Source organism: Dendrobates tinctorius, unplaced genomic scaffold, assembly GCF_039654945.1.
Source record: "Dendrobates tinctorius isolate UK_male_01 unplaced genomic scaffold, ASM3965494v1 ptg000096l, whole genome shotgun sequence".
NCBI lineage: Eukaryota > Metazoa > Chordata > Amphibia > Anura > Dendrobatidae > Dendrobates > Dendrobates tinctorius.
In genome coordinates, this window is record NW_027361764.1 from 1,649,619 (window position 1) to 1,667,640 (window position 18,022).

An 18,022-nucleotide genomic window follows, 5' to 3' on the forward strand; every position below is an offset into this window, starting at 1 on the left:
CCAAAGGACCAGAGACAGAACAGCAGCCAATTCATCATGGCACCATCACGAGGGACACGGCTCTATCATTCTACAGGAAACAACCTAAGGGCTTTCGGCCCCAGTTGAAAGAATACAGGCCTGCTTCATTGACCAACGCTGAACCATGGATACATTGGAGAAGCCAGGTTGTCACGCTAATTAACTGGTCTTGTACCTCAATGGACCTCAATGGTCATCTTCCTACACTTGTCGTTACCTCCTCTCTGTGTGTGTGCCACAGGTGGAGTAACTGACCCTGGAAGATGAAGCCAGGTTGTGATCCTCGGATCAATTGTACCTTGTATGGACTGTCATCTTCCTACACTTATCGTTACCTCCTATTTGTGTGCGTGTCACAGGTGGGGTACCGACAGTGGAAGATCTGAAGTCACAGCTGCCATTATCCCAGCGGATCAGTGGAAGGGCGAGACTCTGTAATGTGCACCATCTTGGCTACAGTGCTGGGACTGTTCTACGTGTTATCTGCCTGTTTTGTGGTTCAATACAGCACTGCCACACTGTTTTACCCTCACCCTGTGTTGTCCGAGTAGCATTATTCCCACGTTAAAGGGAGCGTGGGCGTTGGGCAGGATGATCCCTGAACCATGCGTGTCTGGATAGAGGACCTGGGTGTCCACCAACCCCCGTGTCTTCACAGCAGGGTTTTCTGTTATGAATGGGTCACCGAGGAGGATCTCAGGAACAGGCTAAGCCACCAGAAGACCAGAGAGGTTGGTAACTAAGCGGATTGTAGACCCCTGATCCTATCCACACAACCAGCAGTAGCCGTGGAGCGTTCCTACGATGCTCTAGACACTTTGTCACAGCGGGAGAACTAACTAAGCCTAAAGACAGAAAGGGGAAATCTAAACTGCCCCGGAGCAGATCCCTAAAGGAATAGACAGCCCCCAAACATATATTGTTGGTGAGATAAGATGAAAACACAAACACAGGCAGAGAACAGACTGAGCAAACGTTGGGGCCCAAGCTGTCTAGACAGGACAGGATAGACACTGTCTGCAATCACGCACAAAACCCTAAAAAAATCCAACACATCTGATATATAAAAAACCTGAGGCCACACAACCTCACCCCCGCTAGATCAGCACTCTGGTATGGACTGGAAGCAAAGCAAAAATATACTAACATAGCAGGGGACTGAACAAGCTGCAACATATGAAGTAGGGCCCAGCACTGCCCCAGCAGGGAGCACGCTGAACCCTAGCAACAAAGCAGAAAGCAAAAAAAAGGCAAAACCAGATTAGATGCAAAGGATTAGCAAAACAATCACTTAGCTGAAAAATGCAGATCAGGCAGGGGACAAGAGAACTCCAAATGCAAAAGGAGGAAATCACCAGCAACCTCCAAGAGCAGCCAGCTCAATTATATGCTCCCATCCAGTAATTCCAGGTTCCCAATTATCGTCATCAGGTGGGGAACTTCCATCCACCTGGCCAGCTCCACTACTTTCAGTAACCACCAGAGGGAGCAGAGGGAGCTTTGGCTCAGAACTCCAAGCAAGAGAGTTCACAACAGTTTACCATAAACCCAAAGAAGTGTGCCATGGGAAGGGAAAAGGCGAAATAAAGCCACAACTAAACAAGGTGGAGGCCATCCAAAATTGGCCAAGAAGCAAGATCGGGCCTTTCTGGGAATTGTAGGATACTATCGGCAATTTACCCCAAATTTTGCCATGATAGCCGACCCTCTGACAGATCTTCTTAAGGGCACAAAGACGTCGATGGCCAAGTGGTTCTTTGAAGCAGAGCTGGTGTTGCAGTTACAGCTAGTCCTATGCAAGCAGCCAATCTTGGTCGCATCTAACTTCAAAGCAGTTCGTGGTCCAGACGGATGCCTACGAGGTGGGTAGGGAGTTGCGTTGTCCCAGATAGTAGATGGGGTTGAACATCCAGTCATACCTGAGTAGGAAACGCTCTTACTGTGAAAACAGCTATGTCGTGGGAGAGAATGCTTGGCCATAAAATGGGCAAGTGACACGCTGAGATACTACCTCTTAGGCCAGAAGTTCAAGCTAGTGTCAGACCAGTCAACCCTGAGTTGGATGAGGGAAAGAAATGGGAAGAATGCCTGGGTGACTAGGTGCTTTCTGACACTCCTGGACTTCATCTTCCACATCGAATATATGCCTGGAAAACTACATGGTACACAAGAAGCCTGATCCAGACTTCACTGCTTAGTGAGTGAAGGTGCAAACCCCCCCAGCTTTGGGCAGAGGGGAGGGGATATGTGACAAATCCACTGGAAAAGTGCTGGAGGGAAGATATGTTTCATTGAGGCCATTAACTTCAGTGATTTGAAACCCGGTAGTTTTCTCCAGCATATTATGTGTTGTGAGGGGATAAACGGCAATATTAAGCGCTAGGTTTTTGTGGACCAACATAGAGATGGTGGGATCTGGGGATTAAACAGTCATCCTCCAGAAGCAGTCAGTCAGTTTTCAGTACGGCTGAAGAGAGGAACTCCAGCGTCCTGTGTCCTTAGGAGGATAAACTGAACTAGTGTGTGGTTATTATCCTGAGCAAGTGGATCCTCTCAGATGCAGACCGTATACCATTTTGTTTTCTTTTTGCTGTTTTTCCGGAGGGCTGTGTTTATTTTCACTTCACCTTACTTTATGCTGAATGTATAATAAACCAACGGAAGATATAAAGAGACATTATCTGTGTCTACATCCGTGTGCAGCTGAGTGAGTCGTTCTTCCACAATATGTAGCAAGGTTGATTGTGCATGTACTGTACGTATGCGCAGCATAAAGCATACGCAACGTGCGTGCTCTCCAAGGAGCAACGCTGATGATAACGATTGATTTTTGGAATTTTTTTTTTAGTCCCACAAGGACCAAAGAGCCGTATACATTGCACAGATGTCCCACGGGGCCACGTCTGTCACTAATGATCGTACCATCTTGACACACCAGCTGCCTGCACAACTCATCAGTACCTCGCTATCTCACAGCACGGACCCCCATCTAAGCCCTTCGAGGTTGTGCTTATGTCAGACATGTACAGGAGACAGCACCTGTCACATCTGGGCCACAGACAACAACTTCCTTATTTCCATGGTCACCTGTTTCCCATTTCTGGGGTGCTGCTACAGTAAAATGTATTCTGGTTTCCTCCAGGTCCTGCATGTCCTTCACACACATACTCATATGAAGGAGGCTCCATGTGCCAAATGTACATGTCCCAGGATGTCCCTATACTCCATCCTTTACACTGCAGGCAGGAATTAAAGAAAACCTGGAAGAAACTGAACACATTCATTGTCCAAACTGACTAAGCATCTGGCAGCGGCATCCAGATGACCAAGATTGTGGTGATACAGATGAAGGACGTTTAACAAGAAAAATGAACTCTCACACTCTGAGGCACCTTCAGGAAATACCAGGTGACATTTATCTTTCTCGACGTTGTGCTCCAGCAGCCATGACTTCAAGAAAATCTCCAAACTCAGAACATTTGGTGGAACAACATGAAGGTCAATGTCATACACGTGGGAACCTGCAGAAGAGCAGAAGACGGATGAGTGTGATGACTAGCAGTGAGCAGGAGAATTTCCACTCATGGTCCCAACATACTCAGCTCTGGAGGAGACTCAGTAGAACCATTCTGCTCCTGCTCGGATGAGATCTGGAGAACCAGCAGTCGGCGCAATGTACCTAGATCAGCATACTTCAGTCCATCGTCCAGGTCACGCATCAGTTCACATCCTGACCGGGGGGAGACAACAGTCACCTGTTGAGAAAATGATGGAGTAGTGAGCACCACTGACAGATCTGCAAGTATATAACATGTCTACACGTGAGAAGGCTCATCACCTCCACAAAGCAGCCACGTGAGGTGGCTCCTGAGGAGCTGTGCTGCATGCGCTGCTTGTTCTGCTGCAGGGATTCCAGCACTGCCACAGAGAGTGCACTGTTCTTCACACGTCTACAACCTTCTGTGGGGATAGCCTGCACCGCAGACAGGCAGCGCAGGAGGCGGCACAAGTTACCCTTCATTTCCTAGACAGAAAATAAAGATAGAAAAACAGAAGATTGGGATTATAAAACATGAAAAAGAGTGGAGAGTCTACAAGAAGAAATCCTAAGAAGAGAGTGGAGAGTTTACAAGAAGGAAGCAGGGGAGAAGAGTGGAGAGTCTACAAGAAGAAATCCAAAGAGGAGAGTGGAGAGTTTACAAGAAGAAATCCAAAGAGGAGAGTGCAGAGTCTACAAGAAGGAAGCAGGGGAGAAGAATGGAGAGTCTACAAGAAGAAATCCAAAGAGGAGAGTGGAGAGTTTACAAAAAGGAAGGAGAGGAGAAGAGTGGAGAGTCTACAAAAAGAAATTCAAAAAGAAGAGTGGAGAGTTTATAAGAAGGAAGCAGAGGAGGAAAATGGAGAGTCTACAAGAAGAAAGCAGGGGGGTGGAGAGTTTCCAAGTAGAGGAGAGTGGAGAGTCTACAAGAAGAAACACAAAGAGGAGAGTGTAGAGTCTACAAGAAGAAATCCAAAGAGGAGAGTGAAGAGTCTACAAGAAGAAATCCAAAGAGGAGAGTGTAGAGTCTACAAGAAGAAATCCAAAGAGGAGAGTGTAGAGTCTACAAGAAGAAATACAAAGAGGAGAGTGTAGAGTCTACAAGAAGAAATACAAAGAGGAGAGTGTAGAGTCTACAAGAAGGAAGCAGGGGAGAAGAATGGAGAGTCTACAAGAAGAAATCCAAAGAGGAGAGTGGAGAGTTTACAAAAAGGAACGAGAGGAGAAGAGTGGAGAGTCTACAAAAAGAAATTCAAAAAGAAGAGTGGAGAGTTTATAAGAAGGAAGCAGAGGAGGAAAATGGAGAGTCTACAAGAAGAAAGCAGGGGGGTGGAGAGTTTCCAAGTAGAGGAGAGTGGAGAGTCTACAAGAAGGAAACAGAGCAGAAGAGTGAAGAGTCCACAAGAAGAAATCCAAAGAGGAGAGTGAAGAGTCCACAAGAAAGAAGAGCAGAAGAGTGGAGAGTCTACAAGAAGTAGAGGAGAGTGGAGAGTCTACAAGAAGGAAACAGAGCAGAAGAGTGAAGAGTCCACAAGAAGAAATCCAAAGAGGAGAGTGAGGAGTCCACAAGAAGAAAGAAGAGCAGAAGAGTGGAGAGTCTACAAATAGTAGAGGAGAGTGCAGAGTCTACAAGAAGAAAGCCAAGGAGAGTAGCGATTCTACAAAAAGAGCCGAGGAGGAAGAAAATATTCTAAAAGAGAGCAGAGATTCTACAAGAGGAGAGCAGAAGAGAAGATAGTGGAAAGTCTACAAGAAGAAATCTGAGGGGAGTAAAGACTGTACAAGAGAGCCAAGGAGGAGAGAAAATATTCTACAAGAAGAGGAGATCAGAGAGTCTACAAGAAGAGAGCCGAGGATGAGTGTAAAAAGTCTACAAGGGAGCTGAGGAGGAGAGTAGCGATTCTACAAGAAGAGTGCTGAGGATGAGAGTAAAAGGCCTAAAAGGGAGCTGAGGAGGAGAGTAGAGCTTCTAGAAGAAGAGAGCCGAGGATGAGAGTAAAAAGTCTACAAGGGAGCTGAGGAGGAGAGTAGCGATTCTACAAGAAGAGAGCCGAGGATGAGAGTAAAAGGCCTACAAGGGAGCTGAGGAGGAGAGTAGAGCTTCTACAAGAAGAGAGCTGAGGATGAGAGTAAAAAGTCTACAAGGGAGCTGAGGAGGAGAGTAGAGATTCTACAAGAAGTGAGCCGAGGATGAGAGTAAAAAGTCTACAAGGGAGCTGAGGAGGAGAGTAGCGATTCTACAAGAAGAGAGCCGAGGATGAGAGTAAAAAGTCTACAAGGGAGCTGAGGAGGAGAGTAGAGATTCTACAAGAAGAGTGCTGAGGATGAGAGTAAAAGGCCTACAAGGGAGCTGAGGAGGAGAGTAGAGCTTCTACAAGAAGAGAGCTGAGGATGAGAGTAAAAAGCCTACAAGGGAGCTGAGGAGGAGAGTAGAGATTCTACAAGAAGTGAGCCGAGGATGAGAGTAAAAAGTCTACAAGGGAGCTGAGGAGGAGAGTAGCGATTCTACAAGAAGAGAGCCGAGGATGAGAGTAAAAGGCCTACAAGGGAGCTGAGGAGGAAAGTAGAGATTCTACAAAAAGAGAGCCGAGGATGAGAGTAAAAGGCCTACAAGGGAGCTGAGGAGGAAAGTAGAGATTCTACAAGAAGAGAGCCGAGGATGAGAGTAAAAGGCCTACAAGGGAGCTGAGGAGGAGAGTAGAGATTCTACAAGACGAGAGCTGAGGATGAGAGTAAAATGCCTACAAGGGAGCTGAGGAGGAGAGTAGAGATTCTACAAGACGAGAGCCGAGGATGAGAGTAAAAATTCTACAAGGGAGCTGAGGAGGAGAGTAGCGATTCTACAAGAAGAGTGCTGAGGATGAGAGTAAAAGGCCTACAAGGGAGCTGAGGAGGAAAGTAGAGATTCTACAAGAAGAGAGCCGAGGATGAGAGTAAAAGGCCTACAAGGGAGCTGAGGAGGAAAGTAGAGATTCTACAAGAGAGCCGAGGATGAGAGTAAAAGGCCTACAAGGGAGCTGAGGAGGAGAGTAGAGATTCTACAAGACGAGAGCTGAGGATGAGAGTAAAAATTCTACAAGGGAGCTGAGGAGGAGAGTAGCGATTCTACAAGAAGAGAGCTGAGGATGAGAGTAAAAGGACTACAAGGGAGCTGAGGAGAGTAGAGATTCTACAAGAAGAGAGCCGAGGATGAGAGTAAAAGGCCTACAAGGGAGCTGAGGAGGAGAGTAGAGATTCTACAAGAAGAGAGCTGAGGATGAGAGTAAAAAGTCTACAAGGGAGCTGAGGAGGAGAGTAGAGCTTCTACAAGACTGCAGAGGGGGCTGTTGACTATGGACTTTCCTACAATGCGATATAAGCTTAGGGTGATCCTAAATTTATGTAGTGATATACAGAGCACACAGAACTCTGCTGCATGTATGGGGGAAGACAGGAAATTATCTATAGAGATGTAATATAATCGGTGATTCCCAGAATCATACAATTGTTGGGAAGGTCTCATGATGTGAGGCGAGGGCTCCACAGCATCTGACCTTGTGACTTTAAGATCACAACCATTAGTGAATGGTTGTGATGGTTTTTTTGTATTAACACCTAAGTATATCTCATTTATTGGAATCAATTTGGTAGGAGGATATGGTACTAATCATAATCATGCCATTATGCTGAACAAGACCCCAATATGGTGCATTTATTTGGCTGCCATGTAAGCCTATGAACCCTTCGAGTATAATGAAACAAACATCTAAAGAGGCACCTCATCGGTAGATTTTGGGCTTTGGCACATTTTCATTGTCATTTTTTAAACTGATTTTTATACACAATTTTAATAACACTTTTGTTATACATTTATGTAAATAAAGGTTATGTTTTATTTTTCATTTTTTTCACTTTTTAATTCTCATAAGGAATTTTTGGACCAAATAGGGTTAAAATTTAACCCATCTCTGTAGCACATTGGTAATAATAGGGTCCCGCAATCATTTAGTTACATGTAGACACAACAGTACTTTGTACTACATCTAATTAAGTCGCTCAATCAGGCATTTGGGTCAGGTGATCACTTAATTCAGGCTCAGTCTGCTATAACTTGACGGTCTGCACACTAAGAGGCACAACCCTGATGAAGAGAGTAGCTATCTCTCGAAACATGTCGGTATTGTGCTGCCTTTGAGCCACCGTCTTACCCCCAGTGTGACGCCACGCTAGCCCTGCCCCCATCACACGCCGAGTCCATCAGCGTTGCTCTCGGCCGGAGCGCGCGAGGCAGCGGCGATCTCCACTTCCATACGGATTAGCAGCAGCAGCCCCAGCCCCCATACTGAGCACCCAAGCCTGCCTCACTGAGCACTGGCCCTGCAAGTAAGTGCACCAGAATCAAGCACCCCGTTCCACTAGCGGGCACAAGCTGTCACTAACGCTCATTCGCTTTGCAGGAACTGTGCCATCATTTGTTTTGCACAGGATTAATCATCCTGACCTCGCCTGTTGAAATTGGCATGCAGTAAGGTCAGCATTCAGTTATCATCCCAAACATCTATTTATCCCCCTCTTTTTTTCTTGTTTCATTTTATTTTTCAACTATTATATTTTTTTACATCAGAAACAGGCTGCAACATTCCAATCTTAATACCTAGCAATGGCTACATTTACAGCATGTATTTTATATGGTTCTGACATACTCAAGTGAGTAAATCAAGATTAGTTCATATTTTATTTAATTATTTTTTATCCTCTGAAACACACTAACGGGCTCCCCCCCATTTTACCCTATATTATGTACTCAGCAGTTTTGGCATCCAAATGCAAGGCAATATACACCTATGACAAGGTGAACAGTCTCAGGATACTGCTATACATCCACCACCGCGTGATTTTTTCACACACCAGCGAGTACTCCGTTATCTTATTTTTTCATTTCCCAGTATAGCGCGGTGTATTTCTTTTCTTATCAGCTTTAGCTCTTGTAAACAGGCACCAGCACAGAGCCTGTTATTCACCAGCTGCATCTGGGAATAGTGGACCTTCCTTCTCTGTCCAGGTGGACTGGCGCCAGTGTGTTAATCTTAAACTAATTCATTAGTGAATGTGGTTTAGTTTTCACCTAGATGTTGAAGTTTCCACGAAACAACAATCAGCATAAATCTAAAGCAGTGGGATATTACCACACTCACTATCCTTACCAGTGAGAATTGTGTTACTATAGGGATCCTGGTGTGTGAAAACGCTATTAATCTGCAGATATGGGGATTATCTTCAGCATAACAGAACTCTGCAGCCGGGTGGCCACTGAAAGCCGAGGACCGGAGTGTGAGGCTGCATGTATTTCCATGCATGTATTTCTATGCAGCCGCAGCTCCTGCCCTGAGAGCCGGCGTCAGCGCCGGGTGTTGATGCGAGAGACTCCTGCGAGTTTCTCACATCACACACGGTAGTGTGATCCCGGCCTACACCTGACAATATAGATGGAACACTCCCGGCCTTTATTGGCCCATAGTCCACGCGGTGAACCTTTGTGAAACAGCTGATACATAGAGGGACATCAATCACAGAATTAATTGTACATCATTAATATAAGAAGACGTCATGACCGAGGTATCACACAGGTGAGAGACTATAAATTAACGCTAACACAAACAGGTCGCTGCTAATGTGCAAGTGTCATAGAAGAAAATTAAAAATCCATATATCTCCAGTAAGGGGACAAGCCCCCTACCACACTGAACATATGGGGAAGAGGGAAAACTACCTGTAACTGTAGAAGAACTGATAATCCAATCACCCTTCTATGGAAAGAAACTAATGAAACCAACATTTGAAGCAGAGACCTCCTGCTGTAGACAGGCGATTAAACCAGGATATCTGCTGGGAGAACAGATGAGGCTGAGATTGGTCTATGCAGAGAAGGAGCAGTGTGGAGGCTGCCTTTGTTCCTAGGAAGAAGCTACCTGGCTTCATAGGATTTTTCTGAGCGTTCTAGACATCTTGTATCCGTTGACCACATACGAATATTGGGGTTTGCATAGATCTGATATTCATGGGAGATGCATTTTCAGCATCGTAGCGAAGAGACGTATGTGACACATCCGCTCACACCGCCATAGGGCCAGTAGAACCCTCCAACCCAATGTTCTGATAAAAACAAGTATGACGTCAGAATCTACCGCCTGAGACCTCCAGGGGTGAAGGCATCCTGTAAGGTGGGGATCTCATCAAATTCTAACAGACCCAGCACATCCCACAATCAGCCCCCACATGGTTCATTAACCCCTTTACCCCCAAGGGTGGTTTGCACGTTCATGACCGGGCCAATTCTTACACTTCTGACCACTGTCCCTTTATGAGGTAATAACTCTGGAGCTTCCATGGATCCCGGTGATTCTGACATTGTTTTCTCGTGACATATTGTCCTTCATGTTAGTGGTAAAATTTCATTCCTATAACTTGTGTTTATTTGTGAAAGAAAGCGGAAATTTGGTGAAAATTTCGCAATTTTCCAACTTTTAATTTTTGTGCCCTTAAATCACACAGATACGGCACACAAAAAACTTAATAAGTCACATTTGCCACATGTTTACTTTACATCAGCACAATTTGGGAACCCTATTTGTTAGGAAATTATAAGGGTTAAAAGTTGACCAGCGATTTCTCATTTTTACAACACCATTTTATTTTTATGGACCACATCACATTTGAAGCCACTTTGAGGGGTCTATATGATAGAAAATACCCAAAAGTGACACCATTCTAAAAACTGCACCCCTCAAGGTGCTCAAAACCACATTCAAGAAGTTTATTAACCCTTCAGGTGCTTCAAAGGAATTTATGGAAAGATTACAAAAAAATGAACATTTAAACTTTTTTATCACAAAAAAATTACTTCAGATCCAATTTGTTTTATTTTACCAAGGGTAACAGGCGAAACTGGACCCAAAAAGTTACTGTACAATTTGTCCTGAGCACACCGATACCTGATATGTGGGGGGAACCTCTGTTTTGGCGCATGGCAGAGCTCAGAATGGAAGGAGCGCCGTTTGACTTTTTCAATGCAAAATTGGCTGGAATTCAGATCGGACGCCATGTCACGTTTGGAGAGCCCCTGATGTACCTAAACAGTGGAAACCCCCCCAAGTGACCCCATTTTGGAAAGTAGACCCCCTAAGGAACTTATCTTGATGTGTGGTGAGCACTTGTAACCCCCCAAGTGCTTCACAGAAGGTTATAATGTAGAGCTGTAAAATAAAAAATCTTTTTTTTTTTTTCACAAAAATGATCTTTTTGCCCCCAATTTTTTATTTACGCAAGGGTAACAGGAGAAATTGGACCCTAAAAGTTGTTTGGAAATTTGTCCTGAGTACGCTGATACCCCATATGTGGGGGTAAACCACTATTTGGGCGCATGGCAGAGCTCGGAAGGGAAGCATTGCCATTTGACGTTTTTGGCTGGAATTGAGATCGGACACCATGTCGCGTTTGGAAAGCCCCTGATGTACCAAAACAGTGGAAACCCCCAATTCTAACTCCAACCCTAACAGGAAAATGGAAATAAATATTTTATTTTATTATTTTTCCCTAACTAAGGGGGTGATATCGGGGGGTTTGATTTACTATTTATGGCGGTTTTTATGTTTGGCGGCTGTCACACGCTAAAAGACGCTTTTTATTGTAAAAATAGTTTTTGTATCACCACATATTGTGAGCTATAATTTTTCCATATTTTGACCCACCGAGTCATGTGAGGTCTTATTTTTTGCCGGACCAGTTGACGTTTTTATTGGTGCCATTTTCGGGCACGTGACATTTTTTGATCGCTTTTTATTCCGATTTTTGTGAGGCAGAATGAACAAACACCAGCTTTTCATGAATTTCTTTTGGGGGGGCGTTTACACCGTTCCGCCTGTGGTAAAATTGATAAAGCGGTTTTATTCTTCGGGTCAGTACCAGGGCTGTGGAGTCGGTAAGCCAAACCTGCGAATCCGACTCCTCAATTTCCCTTACACCGACTCCACGACTCCCACTCCCACATATATTGTTTATATTTAAGTGAAAAATGTATTGTAGTACAATGTGAACATCAGACATTTAATCATTTGATCCAATAATCAAGATATTTAGACAGAACATAATATCTATTTATTGGAATACAACTTTAGAACACAAAAAACTGTAGTAAATATGTAATACACTATGTAATATCGATTACATACATACGGTACAGACCAAAAGTTTGGACACACCTTCTCATTCAAAGAGTTTTCTTTATTTTCATGACTATGAAAATCGTAGATTCACTCTGAAGGCATCGAAACTATGAATTACCACATGTGGAATTATGTAATTACCAAAAAAGTGTGAAACAACTGAAAATGTCTTATATTCTAGGTTCTTCACAGTAGCCGCCTTTTGCTTTGATTACTGCTTTGCACACTCTTGGCATTCTCTTGATGAGCTTCAAGAGGTAGTCACCAGAAATGGTCTTCCAACAGTCTTGAAGGAGTTCCCAGAGATGCTTAGCACTTGTTGGCCCTTTTGCCTTCACTCTGCGGTCCAGCTCATCCCAAACCATCTCGATTGGGTTCAGGTCTGGTGACTGTGGAGGACAGGTCATCTGGCGTAGCACCCCATCACTCTCCTTCTTGGTCAAATAGCCCTTACACAGCCTGGAGGTGGGTTTGGGGTCATTGTCCTGTGGAAAAATAAATGATGGTCCAACTAAACACAAACCGGACGGAATAGCATGCTGCTGCAAGATGCTGTGGTAGCCATGCTGGTTCAGTATGCCTTCAATTTTGAATAAATCCCCAACAGCGTCACCAGCAAAGCACCCCCACACCATCACACCTCCTCCTCCATGCTTCACGGTGGGAACCAGGCATGTAGAGTTCATCTGTTCCACCTTTTCTGCGTCGCACTAAGACACGGTGGTTGGAACCAAAGATCTCAAATTTCGACTCCTCAGACCAAAGCACAGATTTCCACTGGTCTAATGTCCATTCCTTGTGTTCTCTAGCTCAAACAAGTCTCTTCTGCTTGTTGCCTGTCCTTAGCAGTGGTTTCCTAGCAGGTATTTTACCATGAAGGCCTGCTGCACAAAGTCTCCTCTTAACAGTTGTTGTAGAGATGTGTCTGCTGCTAGAACTCTGTGTGGCATTGACCTGGTCTCTAATCTGAGCTGCTGTTAACCTGCGATTTCTGAGGCTGGTGACTCGGATGAACTTATCCTCCGCAGCAGAGGTGACTCTTGGTCTTCCTTTCCTGGGGCGGTCCTCATGTGAGCCAGTTTCTTTGTAGCGCTTGATGGTTTTTGCCACTGCACTTGGGGACACTTTCAAAGTTTTCCCAATTGTTCGGACTGACTGACCTTCATTTCTTAAAGTAATGATGGCCACTTGTTTTTCTTTACTTAGAATTTGTATTATGGCAAGAAAAAGCAGCTAACAGTCTATTCAGTAGGACTATCACCTGTGTATCCACCAGACTTCTGCACAACACAACTGATGGTCCCAACCCCATTTATAAGGCAAGAAATCCCACTTATTAAACCTGACAGGGCACACCTGTGAAGTGAAAACCATTTCCGGTGACTACCTCTTGAAGCTCATCAAGAGAATGCCAAGAGTGTGAAAAGCCGTAATCAAAGCAAAAGGAGGCTACTTTGAAGAACCTAGAATATAAGACATACAGTATTTTCAGTTGTTTCACACTTCTTTGGTAATTATATAATGCCACATGTGTTAATTCATAGTTTTGATGCCTTCAGAGTGAAAACGCTTTGATTGAGGGGTGTCCAAACTTTTGATCTGTACTGTGTGTGTGTGTGTATATATATATATATATATATATATATACACACACACACACACACTATGATTTATCTCAGCTAAGATAAAGCCTAGATCCTCAGGCTACATTCACACTATGGGCGTAGCCAGGATCAAACCTAGGGGGGCAGAACCTCATACTGTTCCGCAGAATTTCATACTGCACACCTCAGCTGCTGCAGAACCTCATATTTCACACCCCTACACTTGAAAATAAAGCCTGCACCTTAAGAAGATGTGGTGATGAATGCAGTCTATTTATTCCAACTATCAGTTGATGTTACTGAAGACGAGCAATGCCTGTCCTGGGCGTCCTTTTGGGCAGCTATGAGGTGTACCTGACTGGTGCTAAAAGAAAGCAGTGTTAGTCTGTGTGCTACCCGGCTTTCATTCTTTTTGGTACAGATATGGATAAATGGATAGAGCAGATTTCTAATCTGCTTTTGCTATTGAAAACATTATCTATGAGCTCAAAAACCTTTCAGGTGATGCGGTTTTTTAAAAATCTGATCGGCTTTTGCAACTGAAAAACGTATCCTCAAAAAACGCAGGAAAAACGCTGTGTGTGACTGTAGCCTTAGATCAGGACTAGAACAGCCATTTATAGGACATTTCATAACTTTCCCAAATTCCTATGAAAAAATATTCAGCACATTCTGCATTGAACTACTGTACCCAATTTATTATATATTTTAGGAGTCGGAGTCGGTCCATTTTATACCGACTCCACCAAAATGAGATCCGACTCCGACCCCACGACTCAGACTCCACAGCCCTGGTCAGTACGATTACAGTGATACCTCATTTCTATCATTTTTTTTATGTTTTGGCGCTTTAATACAATAAAAACTATTTTATATATATAAAAAAAAAAAATTATTTTTGCATCACTTTATTCTGCGACCTATAACTTTTTATTTTTCGCTGATGACGCTGTGTGGCGGCTCGTTTTTTGTGGGACAAGATGACATTCTCAGCGGTACCCTGGTTACTTATATCCGTCTTTTTGATCGCGCATTTATTGCACTTTTTTGTTCGGTGGTATGATGATAAAGCATTGTTTTTTTACCTTTTTTATAGTGTTCACCAAATTGGTTAACTAGTGGGACAGATTTATAGGGCGGGTCGTTACTAAATATGTGTACTTTTAATGGTTAGATTTTTTTTAATTCCAATATTGATTTAATGTTAGAATAAATTTTTTTTTATATTTTTACAATTATTTTAAAAAATGTTTATTTCATTCTATGTTTTACACTGAGTCCCACTATGGGACACTCATTCTCTGCAGGCTGATTGCAGATCTACATGCTATAGAAGCTGTCAGCGCTGCAGGTAATTTACACTGACCTGTGAGACTTCCTGACGGGCACTGCGCATGACAGGAAGTCTCTAAGCTCTTGTAACCCAGATGTCGTCATGACGACATCGGGTCTCCATGGCAGCGATCAGGACCCCACGTCATGCTGTGAAGGGTTAATACTAAAATCAAAGCTGAAGTTTCGTTTTATCCATTCTCTGAAGGTTTCGTTTCTTCATTTTTGTTGCTGTAAGATAAATTTCTGTAATTGGCATGGGCTGTCATGAAACCAGACTGTTCTCATCAGGTGCAAAGATAAGGGGCTCGGGGGGGTGTATTGCTCTGAATATGCCATTATACTACTTTCTACGCTATCTAGGTACGGACATATATGCAGTTCCGGTTTTCTTGCAATATTATTGGCTTACAAAGTGAAGCATTACCATGATGTTATTGGTAGTTGAGAACCTTGCATAATTAAGCAAAATATTATAAAAGAAGTGACTAAAATAAAGGGGCTTAGTGATCTGCCTCGATCCTCCCGTACAGAGACCCCAGTCTCCGTGTGGTCATTTGAGTTGCTAGCAACACTGTGGAATAATTTGGAAATCACTGGATCAACTGTGAAGGGTTAATTTAGCCCTCCCAAAATAGCTACCCCGACAGTGGCGCCCAACGTGGGGCCCCCGAACAGGGACGCCTCTGCCCCGGAGGACAACAAGACAAAGGACCCTCGGAGCGGACACAGGTGCTGGAAAATTGGGACTGATCACCCTCCACGACAACCACGGTAAGTTGGCAGTTATACTGTTCAGACTTTCCGTTGGTGTGGTTTTCCTGTGCTTGTTGCTGCAAAGAGGATCTGAGGTTTGTCCCCTGGTGGGGTGATTCATGGATGGAATCGTATAGAGGTGCAGTCCCGTTGGGGGCCCAGTGCTCGAACCGTACCTCATAAGGGACGGACACCCCGGATTGACCAGTGATTGTGACTCTCTTTGTAGTCAAAATATCCTGAAATTCCCGATCATTATTAGTATTGGGCGTGGTGAGTGATCGAAGATGGGTAGGATACGTAACTCAGGTATATATATATATACACTCACTGGCCACTTTATTAGGTACACCATGCTAGTAAGGGGTTGGACCCCCTTTTGCCTTCAGAACTGCCTCAATTCTTCGTGGCAGAGATTCAACAAGGTGCTGGAAGCATTCCTCAGAGATTTTGGACCATATTGTCATGATGGCATCACACAGTTGGCGCAGATTTGTCGGCTGCACATCCCTGATGCGAATCTCCCGTTCCACCACATCCCAAAGATGCTCTATTGGATTGAGATCTGGTGACTGAGGAGGCCATTTGAGTACAGTAAACTCATTGTCATGTTCAAGAAACCAATCTGAGATGATTCGAGCTTTATGACATGGCGCATTATCCTGCTGAAAGTAGCCATCAGATGTTGGGTACATTGTGGTCATAAAGGGATGGACATGGTCAGCAACAATACTCAGGTAGGCTGTGGCGTTGCAACGATGCTCAATTGGTACCAAGGGGCCCAAAGAGTGCCCAGAAAAAATTCCCCACACCATGACACCACCACCACCAGCCTGAACCGTTGATACAAGGCAGGATGGATCCATGCTTTCATGTTGTTTACGCCAAATTCTGACCCTACCATCCGAATGTCGCAGCAGAAATCGAGACTCATCAGACCAGGCAACGTTTTTCCAATCTTCTACTGTCCAATTTCGATGAGCTTGTGCAAATTGTAGCCTCAGTTTCCTGTTCTTAGCTGAGAGGAGTGGTACCCAGTGTGGTCTTCTGCTGCTGTAGCCCATCTGCCTCAAAGTTCGACGCACTGTGCGTTCAGAGATGCTCTTCTGCCTACCTTGGTTGTAACGGGTGGCAATTTGAGTCACTGTTGCCTTTCTATCAGCTCGAACCAGTCTGCCCATTCTCCTCTGACCTCTGGCATCAACATGGCATTTCCGGCCACAGAACTGCCGCTCACTGGATTTTTTTTCTTTTTCGGACCATTCTCTGTAAACCCTAGAGATGGTTGTGCGTGAAAATCCCAGTAGATCAGCAGTTTCTGAAATTCTCAGACCAGCCCTTCTGGCACCAACAATCATGCCACGTTCAAAGGCACTCAAATCACCTTTCTTCCCCATACTGATGCTCGGTTTGAACTGCAGGAGATTGTCTTGACCATGTCTACATGCCTAAATGCACTGAGTTGCCGCCATGTGATTGGCTGATTAGAAATTAAGTCTTAACACACAGTTGGACAGGTGTACCTAATAAAGTGGCCAGTGAGTGTATATATATATATATATATATATATATATATATATATAACCAGAGGTGTCCGGAGGGATAGTCTGAGACGCCCTCCTCCTTTCAGAGAGTACCGCGAATTTTGGGCAATCCCAGAGGGGGATTATTGACCCTGTGGAACAAACTGAGACGGCTGCTCAAGTATTGTGCACAACTAAAGGATATTTAGCTCTAAAGGAGAGAATTATGTTTCTGTAGAAGAAAAAGAAAAGTTTGGAATTGTGTGAAGGATCAGATACTGTTAGTCTTATGATTCAAAGACGAGGAAAGAAGTCTGTCAGGAATGCAGGAAAAATATTTTCGATTTTGGGATTTCCTAAGGGCGGGAGGTTGCAGCCTACACTATGGGACGAATGAGTTAAAAATAAAAAAAATAAAGGGAGGTTGACTGATGATGGATTACTTAAAGGCGCTGAGGAATTCCGTGGCTTGGCACATGAATTGTATAATGAAGGTTATGTGGAAATTGAACAGCAAGTGAATTCTGATTGTTTTTATTGCTATGTGGAAAAAGGAAAATTGTCTAACACTGTGAAAAAGACTGAAAGTGTTGTGGTACAGGAAAGAATTGAGAATGTGATTAAAGAAGACACTAAGATTGATACTAATGTGTTAGGCAGACGAATAGTTAAAAGTGATGATTTGAAAGAAAAGGTCTCCCTGCTAGATGACAATTGTACAAGGAGACCGGGAGTAGCAGCCCCCACCTCTGCTTGACAGCAACTAATTATCATCCGCCGCCAGCCTTAGTCCCCGTTATTGCTATTGGTTATGAGTAGTGTTGAGCGATACCGTCCGATACTTAAAAGTATCGGATCGGATGGTATCGGCCGATCTAAAAAAAATATCGTGTATCGCCGATTCCGATACCGGAAGTCCCATTCAAGGCTATGGGACTTCCGGTATCGGAATAAGAAAAACCCTATTTTTGCCTTGTACAGCCTCTCTGGGGTCTGTACGGGCCTTTCGGGGGGCTGTGCCGACCTGCCGGGGGGTCTGTGCAGGCT

At 44.2% G+C, this 18,022-nt stretch overlaps 1 protein-coding gene across 5 annotated transcripts in view; it reads right to left on the reverse strand.

The window, feature by feature from the left end:
• M1AP (meiosis 1 associated protein) overlaps positions 1-18,022 on the reverse strand; it is a 209,922-nt gene that overhangs the window by 85,149 nt on the left and 106,751 nt on the right. For 4 of the 5 annotated variants that reach the window (XM_073586833.1, XM_073586832.1, XM_073586834.1 and 1 more), the window contains exons 3-5: positions 3,860-4,045; positions 3,620-3,776; positions 3,402-3,542 (exon numbers count right to left, since the gene is read on the reverse strand). In XM_073586833.1, coding sequence (XP_073442934.1) covers positions 3,402-3,542; positions 3,620-3,776; positions 3,860-4,045 — 484 coding nt within the window. The remainder of the gene's footprint in view (positions 1-3,401; positions 3,543-3,619; positions 3,777-3,859; positions 4,046-18,022) is intronic. The other variant, XM_073586836.1, reaches the window with a different exon arrangement.